Source organism: Micropterus dolomieu, linkage group LG07, assembly GCF_021292245.1.
Source record: "Micropterus dolomieu isolate WLL.071019.BEF.003 ecotype Adirondacks linkage group LG07, ASM2129224v1, whole genome shotgun sequence".
NCBI classification, from domain to species: Eukaryota; Metazoa; Chordata; class Actinopteri; order Centrarchiformes; family Centrarchidae; genus Micropterus; species Micropterus dolomieu.
The window spans coordinates 28,120,606-28,134,781 of NC_060156.1; the positions used below are offsets into that span (position 1 = coordinate 28,120,606).

The window sequence follows — 14,176 nt, forward strand, 5'->3', positions numbered from 1 at the left end:
TTTATATATTTATATATATATATTTTATTTATTTATTGTACACACACACACACACACACACACCTCTCTCTCTCTCTCTCAAAGGTATCTTCCGGTGATTTCACAGGTTAACATTATTGGAAACATTAATTAAAAAAGTAGGTGGTGGTTAAACAATGAAATCGAATAGTCTTTTAAACCCAAACAGTTATTCATGAAATTTGAGATATAATTAACAGCATGCTGAATCATAGGGAAGTAGTGGAACAAACGGAATTGACCAGACAGTAAACCAGTGTTTTGTTGATTTATTTGCCAACTCATCATGACAAACGCATACTTTCATACACCGAGTTACCTGGATCCCCCCCTCCCCCCTCAAAATCTGTTTTCTACAAATACAAAAAGGACAGAGATATTTCTTGACAAGAAATCCTGAAAAATATGTGGGTTGTCTATTTTGAGTGCATTTGTTTTGAGCGGTCATTCTACATCATCGCTGCTGCTTCCGGCCTCGGGTCCTGTGACCTCAGCTTCAGCATCTTGTACTGGGTCCTGGGGGTCTGCAGGTTCAGGCTGAGATGCCTCCATCAGTTCCTCAGCTGGCTCTGGTTGAGGTGAGGGGGTCTCGTCTGCTCTTGCCAACTCCACCTGAAGAGAAACAAAATGTGTATAAAAGGGCAAACTTTTTTTTATTCAATTGTGGATTGCAAAAATTAAGAATACTCCATTCTTTATGTAAAAGGTGTGATTAAAAATAAATAGACTTTTAGTTTGTCACAGTGCAAAAACGTTATGCTAAGTTAATCATACCTGGGTAACAGTGTCAGTTTCCTCCTGTATCACTGGATGAGACTCTTCTTGCTCCATTGGTTCTTCCTCATCTTTCGCGACAGCTGGGTGCTGTTGGACTGGCGCCTCGGGCTCTTTCAGAGCCACAGTGGGAGCCTCTTCTTCAAGTGGGGCAGGAACTGGTTCTATCTGTGTGATAAAAAGAGAAAATGACAAAAACAAATAAATACATTAATTATTTTATTGAGATCATATCAAAAAGTGGCGCCAAATAAATGAATATACAATACTTTAAAGGAAGAACTGGCTGAACAGGAAATACTGAAAGCAGTGTTAAAAACACAAGATGTTCATTTAGGTGATACTAATTAACACAGACAATTCAAGTTAGTTATAATACCCCAGTCACTGAAGGATGTTAGTAATTTATGTCAGGAAAAAGTGTGCAACAGGTCTTTCTGAATCATGTTTATATCTTCACCAGTTACCTCTTTCTCCACGACAGGCTCCACAGGTTTTGGCTCTGGTTTTTTATTTGCTTCCAGGACCGACATGATGGAGGCAGATATGTGAGCTTGCTGTTACAGAGAAAAACAGAGGCTTTTGGTACATAAAGGAAATCCCCAAAGTAGTACCATTTTTGGACTGTAAATGAATCCAGTAAGCTTGGATAAAAGCTCTTACCTGATGAGTTGTGAAGGAGTGGACATGCTGTAGAAGAGGCTCTCTCATCTCCGGACAGCGTTCAAACACGCTCGTCAGTTGTGCGGGCGGCAGCTGGAGGAGCACGCTGTACGACTGCGGCTTCGTCCTCTGGCAGCACTTCACAAATCCTTCCCACACCTTGGGATACTTCCACACCTACAGCAACCAATGTTAGAGAAAATGGTGATAACGGTGATCGATATTAATTAGCGCACAAGTACAACTTAATTGCTGAGTTTCTCGGTTTCTCCCCTCTGGTATTGGTTGTAATAAGATCTTGTCTATTGCATCAGGTAGTAGACAGAAATGTCAGTTATTTTAGGAGAGATGATGACAAAAATAAATTCCGAGACATCAATAACTAGAAAAACCATGAATATTTGGCTGTAGTTTGGTGCTGACCTGCTTAACAATGAGGCGGGACAGGATGTTCATAACAAAGCCTCCCAGTCTGGGATTCATGGTGAGAGACTGGATGACGGTACGCATGAGCAGCATGGGGAGGGGATTCTGCTCCATTAGCTGCTGCATCACCACCGCCAGAACCTCCGACGTGTACACATTCCTCTCCGCAAAGCACAGGTTGGTAGCTGTAGTGCGCACAAAGAACATTTTCAGTTCCAGCTGTTGAACATATGCAACTGAAGATCATATCTAAAAAAATAAAAATGTGTGCCTGGCCCTGCATAATTTCATTTATTTTACAGATCCAAGCCCATTATACAGTTGATAATGAACCATTTAAGAAGAACAGAGAAAACCAAATAATTATTTTTACCTACACTGAATAGCTGATGTGTTCACTGACCTCTGTCTATCTATGACTGCCATATTTCAACATCTAGGAACTGCGTTGCCATGACAGTGTTTCCCCACAGGAAGAAAATTTTGTATATTTTAAAGTTAAATGCATTAATTTGGTGCGAAATTAAGAGGCTATCTATGAAGAACTTTACACGATTGTAAAAAATGTGTGCTCTAATAAACTAATCATAAACCCATTGTAGAGCTATAAATGGTGATGGTGGTGTAATTTCCCAAACATTTTATTGTTTTTTTTTAACTTTTATTGGACACATGTAATGTGTTTTATATTTTCTGGGAATATAATCCAATTAATCTATTTCCATCCTGTATAGACACCTTATTTTGAAAACCGGGCGTTGTGCGTGTCCCACGCTAAGTCCGACCCAACTTGCAAAGAGAGAAACTGACAGGATAAAGTCACTAACCTGCCTGTCAGCTGGCTCTGGGCCGTTTCAGTGGATTTACCATGAAGGCTCGAATGTGTGTGCACTCCAAATTTAGGCGCGGCTAGCTTAATCGCTTTCTCACAAACGAGTGACAGAAACAGACCGTTAACCATTGCCGTTAATGTTATCGTAGTTACCTCAAAATAAAAGTGGTTGTCTCAAGTCGAATGCCAAAGTGTGTGAGCGTGCAAGCTTACAGCAGCGGCGCAAAACAACATTACAACATCTGAAATGTTATTACGAGATGTAAAAATATTTTCGGTTCATTTTGAAACTATGGGGGAGCAAACTACAGTAGACTATGGAGGGCCCGCCATGGTCTTGTTAATTAATGGGAAACACTGCATGAAATACACTATATTATTTATTTCCGCTTGTTTATGCCAGCAATGTCATGTAGTGTGCTGCCTGCAGCCAGACTGCAGGATTTGGGTTCAAGTGATGAGTGCATCACTCACCCCAAAACATTGAAAAGCTTACTCAGAGGCTAACCTGCATAAATATCACAAAACAATTTGGTAGTTGTTGTAGGAATCAAACTCTGAAGCCTGGAAAAATACCCCAAAAAGGGGCAACATTACAAAAAGATTAGAGCAACAACAGATTGAAAGCCAACTGCTGGTAAGCTGTTTAATTAACTTACTGTTAAACTTAGCGTAATCACTGAACACTGACCTTTGATGATAGACTTCATATCACATTTGGTCGAGTCAATGTTGTGTAAGGCAATCAGCAGGTCTCCTGGGGTGAGAGGCGACACCGTTGAACTTCCCTCACCTGAAAGACAACAGACGACAATGAGAATACAATGGAGTCCTTCACCTGTAAGAATCTTCCACAGAATCCTTTGAGAGAAGTTGGTATGCATCTTATTAATTAAACTAAATGTTCTATTCAGTAGCTGGATTAAAACAATAATCAAGTATTAGCTTTCCACAGAATGTGTAAATGTGTGAGCATGGTTCTTCATGTAAAAAAAATGGCAGGATGACCTTCACCAGTGGAAGACCTATATGACACTTACTGTGCTGAGTACCCAAGAGACGGTTGAACACCTCCTTCACTACAATCGGGTTGAGTTTGATCAGCTTGGGCAGAGCCTGGATGACTTCATTCTATGAGGAAAAACCAGCCAAACGGTGAGTAAAATCCAAGAAAGATGCCAGGATGCCACAATATTGGAACGTGTTCATACTGTATGCAGTGCGATAAACATATTACAAAAGCACAATTTGATCCAAATCAGTCTTCTATGATTCACTGTGTACACCTGACTTTGATTGTGATGAGTTTCCGAGGATTACCTTTTCTAGTCCATTAATGACTGGAATAAGGAAACGAACATCTGGCACTCGTTTGTGGTAAAGGTCTCGCACTCTCTCCACCAGCTCAGGGGATGGAGGCACTGAATGGAGGAAAGGAAGCCTTATTTTACATATCATCACTTTCCATTTTCTGGTGCTATTGTTCCATGTTTGGATACATTTTGTGCTGATTGACCTAGATCCTCCTGTAAAGATGAAAAGTGGCGTGTTTTACCTTTATCTGTCAAAATGTGCAGACAGCGAGTAACTAAAGTCTCCGCCCCTTTAGGACAGTTTTCAACCAAGAGCAGCAGCTCAGGAGAGTTCATCCCCATTCCACGGATCTTCAAACAAAAACAGAACTTGTCAATACTATTCAAAAACAATACAACTCAAAAGGAGCTAGGCTTACTTTCCCACACAGACATAAATCACAAATCCTGAAACTGCAGTCTTTTGTTTACATGGCATTACATGGTTGAGATTACAGATGTGAACTTTGTTTTGTTTTATTTTATTTGGTCTTAAACACAGTGAGAAAGTTGCACCATTTCCTCTTTGATCTAATTTACCATCTCTTGTGGTTAAACCACTTAAAAAAACCCCAGGAAGAAATAGATAAACATCTAGTCCAGACTTTGCCCTCAGCAGATTTTGTCATGCTAGGCTTTCCAGGCCTGCATAACTGCTGGACGATACATGACAACATCCTTCCCCTCATACCCACAGAAACTCGTGTTTTGGAGTTATATACACAGTGAGGGAAAAAACTATTTTATCCCCTGCTGATTTTGTCCGTTTGCCCACTGATAAAGAAATGATCATTCTATAATTTTAATGGTAGGTTTATTTGAACAGTGAGAGATAGAATACCAAAAAAAAAAAAAAAAAATCTGAAAAACGCATGTAACAAGTTTTATAAATCTCCCTCGGTCTGGGGCTCCATGCAAGATCTAACCTTGTGGAGATCATGATAAGAGTGAGGAATCAGCCCAGAACTACACGGGAGGATCTTGAGAATAATCTCAAGAAAACAATCGGTGACACACTACGCCGCGAAGTACTGAAATCCTGCAGCAAGGTCCGCCAGCTCAAAAAACCACATGTACAGGCCTGTCTGAAGTTTGCCAATGAACATCTGAATGATTCAGAAGGGTGAAAGTGTTGTGGTCAGATGAGACCAAAATCGAGCTCTTTGGCATCAACTCAACTCGCTGTGTTTGGAGAAGGAGGAATGCTGCCTATGACCCCAAGAATACCATCCCCACCGTCAAGCATGGAGGTGGAAACATTATGCTTTGGGGGTGTTTTTCTGCTAAGGGGACAGGACAACTTCACCGCATCAAAGGGACGATGGACGGGGCTATGTACCGTCAAATCTTGGGGGAGATCCTCCTTCTCTCAGCCAGGGCATTGAAAATGGGTCGTGGATGGGTAATCCAGCATGACAATGACCCAAAACACGGCCAGGGAAACATAGGAGTGGTTTAAAAAGAAGCATATTAAAAAAAATCTGTGGAGGGAGCTGAAGGTTCCAGTTGCCAGACGTCATCCTCGAAACCTTAATGACTTAAGAGAAGATCTGCAAAGACGACTGGGACAACATCCCTCCTGAGATGTGCGCAGACCTGGTGGCCAACAAAACGTCTGACCTCTATGATTGCCAACAGTAGTTTTGCCACCAAGGACCAAGTCATGTTTTGCAGAGGGGTCAAATACTTATTTCACTCACTGTTTACATGCGTTTATCAGATTTTTTTTTGCATTTCTTCTGTCTCTTACTGTTCAAATAAACCTACCATTAAAATTATAGACTGATCATTTCTTTGTCACTTGGCAAACATACATAATCAGCAGTTGATCAAATAGTTTTTTTTTACCAATGTATATTTTTTTTTCATGATTATTTAGTGTCACCTGAGCACAAATATCACGACTTTCACTGTAACACCTTTAAGCCTCCTTGGTTGGAACTCAAACAGTGGGTCTGTTTTTCATTAATGTTTGGCGCGAGTTGTTCAAACTGAGCTCTTAGAACAAGTTTTGAGAAGAACAAATAAATGGAGCGTTCTCCAAAAGTGCAAATGAATGACGGAGTGAGGACATGCGAACAGTGAGGAGTGACTTACAGGCTGCTCTATTGCTCGAAGCACACTGCGCTTGATGTCAGCGATGGCCTCGGTGTACACAGAGGCCAGCTCGTGGACCAGCCGATGGTTTAGAGGCAGCAGGGACAGGTAGAGGAACAGACACTGTCGCACAGTCTCTTCAGTCCAGGGGGCGGCCACCTCTGTCTCAACAAACACAACACTGTGGTTACAGAGTGGACTAAGAACAGGGAAGTTGCAAGTTTGTGTTTCTTTGGCTGGAAGGGAAAATTTAGGCTGGAAAAGTTCATAAAATGTTTTTTCCTTCCCTCCACAACCCTGTTTCAGGATGACTGCGTGCATCTTGAGGTGAAGCATTGCTAAAAGACAGAATGTTTGAATGTGTATGAATGGGTGAATAAAACCTAATATAAAAGTGAAGTGAATGTGACGTAGTGCAGCTGTGGAGAGTGTTAACGTAGCTGGTAGAGTTTTGCAACCTAAACATCTACAATGCAGTCCCAAACTGCGTCGGTCAAACGGTCTGAAGGGGATAACGTTACTACCATCTGATCAATAACGTAATGCACCGCAGAGTAAAGGGCAGGTAGACTTCTCATTAAATGATGACGTTAGTCTAGTAATGTTCTGCGTTTTCCCTGCACATGTCAGAGAACACAGATGTGGGAGAGATTCTGAATGTTCAGAAGGTTTTGACCATGAGCAGAAAATCTGCTGAAACACAGGAGCTATTAAAGTCCAGGAGTTTCAAACTGAATTAAAATTAAATAATTTATAATTATGGTGAAAAGGTGTCACATTTAAAGAGGTTACTTCCCCAAACAAAAACACAAATAGGAGGGAAGACTAAATCATGACTCAGCAAGGATGATATTAAATAAGTTGAAACAGCAGAAACAGATCTGAGAGCAGCACAGAATGACCATAGATTTATAGATTTTGAACGGTCACCTGCCACTTAAATTTTGTGTTTCTCTTTATATAAATAAAAATTTAAAAAAAAAAATCACAAACAGAAAAAATCATCAGAATGCAGGAAATAATGTGTTTAATGCGCAAAATTTTAATATAATTCAGCATTTAAGATTTCTTAAAATCTCAAATCTCGTTTCGTGGGTTAAGTGTCTCGTCACACCCCTAGTTTTGAGTGGTAAGAGGACTAGACGCTATACAAGTATTGGCCACTTACCACCATCTACCCCACTGAAGTTGCTTAGTGTGTTTTAGCTAGCTGTAAGGTGCAGTGGTGTATGCAGGAGTGGAAAGGAATCCCGTCATGGTTTAAAAATAGTCGTAAAAACATGATGTAAGATGAGCAGCTGCTAGCCAGACAACACTGAGATCAGACTGAAATCATCCACACATATTCCAAACCTGTGTCTTTGTCAGCCCCAAAGAGCAGAGATGGAGGGTTGGGGTGGACCAGAAGCTGCATGTAGTTCAGGGCAAACTTCTCGATGTAGTCCCTGAGCTGGTCTTTATCATACATACGCTTCAGAAAAGCCAAGGCCGTCGTCCGCACCTGAAAAGAAAACACAGGAATAAAAACCAGTCCGGTAGTGACAGTGCAAGTTACAAATTCAAAGAATATGGATAAGAAATGCTCTCACCTTCTCCTTTTCATGTGAGCTGAGATCCAGAAGCACGTGCAGATACTGAAACTGCCTTGAGGGCCGTTTGATGATGAGCTCCTTCAGAGTCGTCATGCCCAAATAAACCCGAGACTGAAGCAAAAGTTACAGCAAACAGCTGAGTGGACATGTAGACATGTGTCCCGATACGAGAAGCTGTGTCTTTATCGTGTCACTTACCTCGTCCTCACAGTAGCGTCGTATTACTTCCAGCGCTGATTCTGTTATGATGGGAGCCTCCAGTACCAGTTTGGTGAAAAGTCTGGATGAGACGTAAAAACATAATGCCACTCAGTTTTGGCTGATATTGGGCTCACTTTTTTGCTTCCGTTTTGCTGCACAGTATCAGCAAATAAAGTTGTGTTTTACTGTTTTCAGTCATCATGGAATACCTAACCATTAGATCATGTCAATCCCTTTGTTTAAATAAGAGCTAGAGACAAAAAGCATGCTGCCAACATGTGAGAATGAGTATTTTGTCTCACCCATCCCTCTGCTCGGGTTTCTCCTGCAGGCCCGACAGCAGAGTGAAGAGACAGTGGTCGTAGCTGTCCAGCAGCCCAGATGGCAGCTGGCTGAGGTAAGTGTTGTACTCTTGGTAGAGGAGAGAAAAGGCCAGGTCACTCCTTGTCCTGATGTCATCCAGGATAAATTCCAGCACGTCTTCTTTCATCATCCCCTCAAATTGCGTCACGAGCCTCGAGAGGAGCTTCACTCTGACCTGCCGCACAGATGTGCTGTGGTTACCTTCTAAAACAGGCACTTGTTTTGTGCTTAATAAACAGTGTTACAGTGGGGTGATTACTTACATGGGACATCCCACTTTGAGCAATCGCCTTCTCTGAATGCAGGATGCGTTTAACTGCTTTGGAGGTTAACTTCTCAATCTGGGCGTCTGATAAAGTCTGGACGACATCTGCCAATCGAAATACTTTTTTTCTCCCACTCGCCCCTGCCATTCTGCAACACAACAGAATCACGCAGGGTATTACATCTAACTTACACAAAAGGTGCAGCTTAGAATACTTATGCCCTCTTAGTACCGGAACTAACTTGGTTTGTGCCGTAGGAAGGATGGGTTCAGGAAGCCTCTTGACTGCGGTAGGCGCCTCTGGGGTTGGAACCTTTTCTGTGTAACCTCCCACCACAGAGATCGCCTGTCCCAACATCACAGCCGGAACTTTGCGCTTGATGAGCAGGTCTTTAGCCCCAGGGTCCTCCTCGTTGCCTTCGTCTTTGCATGCATCGTCTTCTCTGGCTTTGCACTGCTCGAGTCCTAAGATCAGTTTAATTAACGTCAACATTTTGGGCAAGATTCCATCAAATTTGGCTATTAGTTCTGACATACAGTAGATCTGTTCATAAAGCTGACAAGAACTTTCAATCAATAAAACATAAATCATTATAAATAGTAACTATTAATACCCCTACATAGTTTACATTTGAATAAATTAGAAGTAAGGGTAATTCCAGTAGCAAGACATTTATTAACTGCACTGATATGTCAGCAGTGACATCTGTTGAAAATATTGGACGGCACATATTACTAACCTGGACCAATCCCAGCTGCAGTCATCTGCGTGGCCATCAGCCTGGCCAGATGTTTAATTTGGGCTTCAGTGCCCGCTGACTCAACAGGTGTGTATGTGGCCTGGAAGGATGCTGGCATGACATCGGGCAGATACACCATGCTGATGAGCACCTAACCAACCAGAGAGAGATATAAGCTGTCAGACAGTCAGCCTTAAAAGGAAAGAAACAAAGAAAAAAAAAAGGCCACTGTTGCTAACCAAGTTGGCTACGTTCTCCGGGTTGAGCAGTGGGTGCAGGAACTCAGCTGTGAGGTCAATGGCAGACTGTGCTACTGGAACAGCAGCTGGTTTAGGGACCGAGAGAGGGGCCGGCTCCTCCTTGTCCTCGTCATCTTCAATTAGGGTTGGCTCTGAATGCAAAGGAACAAAAATACTGGGTGTTTACGATGAGCCTGCAGGTGTTTGTGTCAAACACCTTCTCTTTCAAGAATAAATTATGGCTGTGATTTAAACAGAGTCACCCTTGTAGATATGCCACAGTGATTTTACAGGTAGACTATTCTATAAAGCAGGAAATGTCTAAAAAGCTGCAACATCACAGAAATGTATTCACCCATGGGACAGAGCTACAATATTTTTGCACCCTTTTTATTTTTTTACAAATTGTAAACTTAGCAAAACCAGAAAACCCACCAGATATTTTCCGTTAATATCTACCTCCCACAATGCAGTCTAATGACTATATATTAAATCAGAATGTCTGTGACTGATACTCACCCATCTTGACCTTTTTCCCCTCTGTGTATTGTTCATGGCGAGGCCTTTTGCGCTGCTCACGCAGTGCAGGTGTAGTGCGGGTTATTTCACTCTGAGGCATCCCCAGGTCCAGCAGCAGAGTGCTAATTTGACCCTGGAACTCCAGGCTGCAGGGATGCTTGAGGACCGCCACCAAGTGCAGCTTCAGATTCTTTCGTACGCTGCTGACCTGAGACTTGGCCAGAGTGGGTGGCAGGTTTGCTAAAAACGTTCAAGTATACAGAGGAAAAAGTAAAATGTTATTCCTATGTAGAGTCAAATTATGTAATGAGCGCTAAGGTTGGCACAGAAAGGATAACACTTGTTTAAAATGGCATTTTGTGATTGGGGACGTGACACAACACTGGCTCAGAAGCCCTTACCATGCAATGTCTCATATGCCTGCACCACCTCTGACATGAACATTGGCCTCTGACGGGCGATAGTGGCCAAAGAGCCAAGTGCTGTGGTGAGGTTAATGCTGGAAATGGCAGGGTGGACCATGAACTTCAGCAGCTTCTCCAGTGCAGTCTTACCCTCTTCACACAAAACATCTGTCGATTCAAACAGCACCAAGATATCACTTTTAAAACATGAGCTTAGACTGGACTAAAAAAAATAAATAAACCTTGTGAGAACATAATGTGTCAACAACAGGACTCTAATATCCGTACCGTAGCGAATGTATAAGTGATCTTTGGGAACTTTGTCCAGGCTGATGTCACCCTCCTGCCGCTTGGGGACGTCAGAGTCTGACGTCCGCGCTGACAGAGTGATGATTAAAGATTCTGTGAACTTGATGGCGTGAGTGCGAACGCCGTCATTCTCAGAGTCCAGCAAGGCAAGAACATCCCCTTTCATCTGTGTGACCAGATCCCAGCATGCCTCCTGCCTCTCTGATACTGCTTTAGAGCGCACCAACCACTGGCAAGAAAGAGGCAGAAGAGTAAAGGGTGTGAAAACCCAACAGATAAACGGTAGGGATTTTGTTTTGTTGGATATTCCTATAATAAAAACAGACCACATCAGATCTGCAGCATTTACTTGTCGGGCTAAAGCGCACAAATGCAACTGTAAATAAGAATATTTCATAAATGAGGCCTGTATTTACCTGCAGAGTAACTTTGTACAGCTGGGTGAGAGTGAGGATGGCTTTCTTCACCACGTTCACACTTTCATCCCTCAGCAACATGTTCAGATTGGCGATGAGTCTAAGAAGGAGCTCATTATCCCGTTTACTGGAAAAGACATAAAAAAGAAAAACATAAGAGAAAAGGTGCAAAACATTTTCTTACACAAACGTGAAACAACTGGAGAGTGGAAGACATGTCTGCCGATGACTCACCATGCCTCCTCTATGAAACCAATGACAAACTTTCTCACTTCGATAGACTTGTCAGTCTGAAAGGCGATTATCTCCTGCAGGATGAACAGACCAATGGAAGCAGAGGTATGATTCAAATTTACTGCCAGGTTGATATAAGTCTACCGCACAATGTGCCATTTAATGCTGAATCCAGCTTATGCATTTCAGGTCAAACAACAGTTAAGAAAAATGCACAGAGCTTTACTTACATCCAAGAAATTGTCAAGAAGAGAGGGATCCTTATTAATAATGAGCTCCTGGACCTGAAGATGACACAAGTTCATTGATTATTGCGACCCACTTACTGCTTTCTTAGGGTTGTGGTTAGCTGGACAAAGATGTGCAACCAATATTGCATTCAAAAAAGCCTAACATTATTATGAAGCTGCTTTTTGTTATTTCTTTTTTGGATACCACAACAGGGAAAACTTCATTTAAAGAGATCAGACTACAAACCTGTTTGAGCACTGTTAGCTTTTCATCTGTGGGTATCAGGGCCGCCTGGTTCAGAAGATCCACCACCTGGAACAGAAAAGCAAACTGAATGAAGTTTTCCTTCTATAGCATTTATTTTTGTTGTCGCTCCATGAAAATAGACATCTGGCTGCACCCTAACCAAAATCCTACTGATTTTCTTATTGTGCACATGTAAAAGTGTAAGAGCATTTCTTCTCAACAGAAATAACTGACATTACAAACAATTTTTTCCACTTCATCTTAAAAACTGCCCCTTTCCACACTGTTTCACAGTGGGCACTGTTTTTTACAACACAAGTTACAAGGTAAGAACAACAAAGTCAGATTTAAGGAGAAGTCGAGGTTTATTAACGAAGCAAAGTCAGTTTTTGTAACAGGTGTTGTTAGCAACCTGAGGCGCCTACCTGACTGTAGAAGCTAAATTAACCTGCAGCTCCACATGCCATCTTCACAGACACTGCAGCTTAATTCATTAGCACACTAATGTTGCTAGGTCAATACTCCCATATCAATACTTTGGGTAAAAAATAAAAATAGAAACAGGATTGCCTCCCCGTGGAGATATAGCAAGCTTATCCAACTCAGACGAGTCCCCGGGGTATCAACTCAAACGAGGATCCCGTTTGGTCAGGGATCCTTTGAATCCCCCAGGAGAAGCTGAAGGACGCCGTTAGACATAAGGGAATCTGGGCTGCTTTGCAACTACTGCAGCGCAACCCGGAACTAGATAAGTAACGATTGGATGAAAGATTTTAGGAATCATTTCAGGAACGTGATGGCTGCAACTATTCTCTGAAAATCATGTTGTTATAGGGATCAGGGCCGAACAATTTGGAAAAAACATCTATTGATGATTATTTTTACTGATATAGCAACTGTGATGTGATTGACGATATTGGAGGGAATGATCATTTTTGCATCACTATTCTGATTTTCATTGAAAAATAAAGTGATCATGGTGTGATCTGTACTGAACAAAGATATTTTCTTAAGTCTGTAGAATACGATTTGTAGGCCGGGACATCTCTGCAGGACCACAACACTTAATTCAGAATGGTATTTTGGCACAAATTTTATCTTTCACAAATATTGCGTCTCTGCGATCACACTAGTCCATAATACTATGCAAATGCACTTTAAGGAAGTATTTTTAAGTTGACCACCAAACTTGTTTTGCTAGTTTGACAGCTGTATGCCACAAATCCCAAACAGACCAACGCTTTGGCTTCATATGTCACCGATTGGTTCATCACTAAATGATCCCAGCCGATAACTAGTCTCATTACCCAATGCTTCAGTTATATGAATATAAATCCAGATCTACTCTTAATGCATTATGATGTAAAAAGCTTACCTTTTCACTGGTGGTCATATCGATGACATGGGGAGTTTGAGTTTCCCCCTCCTCTGAAGAAAGCTCCATGATGCTAACGTTACTCTGCTTCCCTCACTATGTGGACAACATGATCTTCAAAATCCCATTAAACAGTGCCACCTGTGGAGCACATAACCGAATTTATTTGACGCTTTATTATAACCCACCGAGAGTAACGTTAATCATAACTTAATCACAATGAAGTTCAGGGTGTTAGCAAGTGTGAGGTTAGCTGTGAGTTTGCGTGCTACATGGAACTGATCACACCGATTAACTGAAATGTTCATTAATATTTCTTCCCCATTAAATACTATCATATATTAGTTATAAACCATTAATAACAAGGCTTTAACGCTGCATATCACACTCAACAATACTTTGTTCTCAGCTAGCTAGCACGCTAGCCCCATGCTAACCATCTTGCTAACCCTGCTAACATTAGCTGTTTTAACCAAATGATGACAGACATGCAATAATGTTACTTACCGCTACACAAACTCTTTACTCTTTAACAATTCCTAAATGTGATAGACTTAACAATTCAGTAGATTTAACATGACCAATAAGCCCAAGAACTCATCAGCCCACATAAATTGAAATCCGGTGTCACTCTTCTTCTACTGTTGGAGAATTCAGAGCCAGAGGCAGCGGCCACCTGCTGGACACATGTAACGTTAGGTACATAGAATATTTCTCAATATTAGTTCAAATCAAAATGTATATAGTAACATCTTTCTTAAATATGTATGCCGTGATTGTATCATATGCCGTAATATAATATTAATACTGTTAACAATAAAGTGAAATGGGTTAAGTTTTGTATTAACAACAAGTGAAATAGTTTGATTTAAAAGTTAAC

General features: G+C 41.5%; 1 protein-coding gene across 1 annotated transcript; it reads right to left on the reverse strand.

Annotated features, from left to right (window-relative positions):
- Positions 1-272: 272 nt before the first annotated feature.
- Positions 273-13,965, reverse strand: sympk (symplekin). Its single transcript, XM_046053819.1, has 27 exons — positions 13,804-13,965; positions 13,297-13,437; positions 11,922-11,987; positions 11,675-11,728; positions 11,445-11,518; positions 11,211-11,337; positions 10,774-11,023; positions 10,483-10,653; positions 10,082-10,321; positions 9,563-9,714; positions 9,324-9,474; positions 8,826-9,048; positions 8,582-8,732; positions 8,258-8,493; positions 7,953-8,034; positions 7,752-7,865; positions 7,516-7,663; positions 6,163-6,323; positions 4,269-4,377; positions 4,034-4,134; positions 3,754-3,844; positions 3,405-3,506; positions 1,879-2,066; positions 1,456-1,632; positions 1,260-1,349; positions 793-960; positions 273-630 (listed from the first exon to the last, which is right to left on the reverse strand). The coding sequence occupies exons 2-27, from the start codon at positions 13,363-13,365 to the stop codon at positions 463-465; spliced, it is 3,663 nt and encodes a 1,220-aa protein (XP_045909775.1). The 5' UTR covers positions 13,366-13,437; positions 13,804-13,965; the 3' UTR covers positions 273-462.
- Positions 13,966-14,176: the final 211 nt, after the last annotated feature.

What these genes read in the sequence shown, in the direction of transcription:
- sympk (XM_046053819.1), bottom strand. Translation starts at nt 13,365, where the DNA reads ATGGAGCTTTCTTCAGAGGAGGGGGAAACTCAAACTCCCCATGTCATC. An exon ending in TTCTTGACAATTTCTTGGAT is followed by an intron (nt 11,519 to 11,674) that starts GTAAGTAAAGCT and finishes TTCATCCTGCAG; the next exon opens with GAGATAATCGCCTTTCAGAC. An exon ending in AAACCCGAGCAGAGGGATGG is followed by an intron (nt 8,035 to 8,257) that starts GTGAGACAAAAT and finishes CGTCTCATCCAG; the next exon opens with ACTTTTCACCAAACTGGTAC.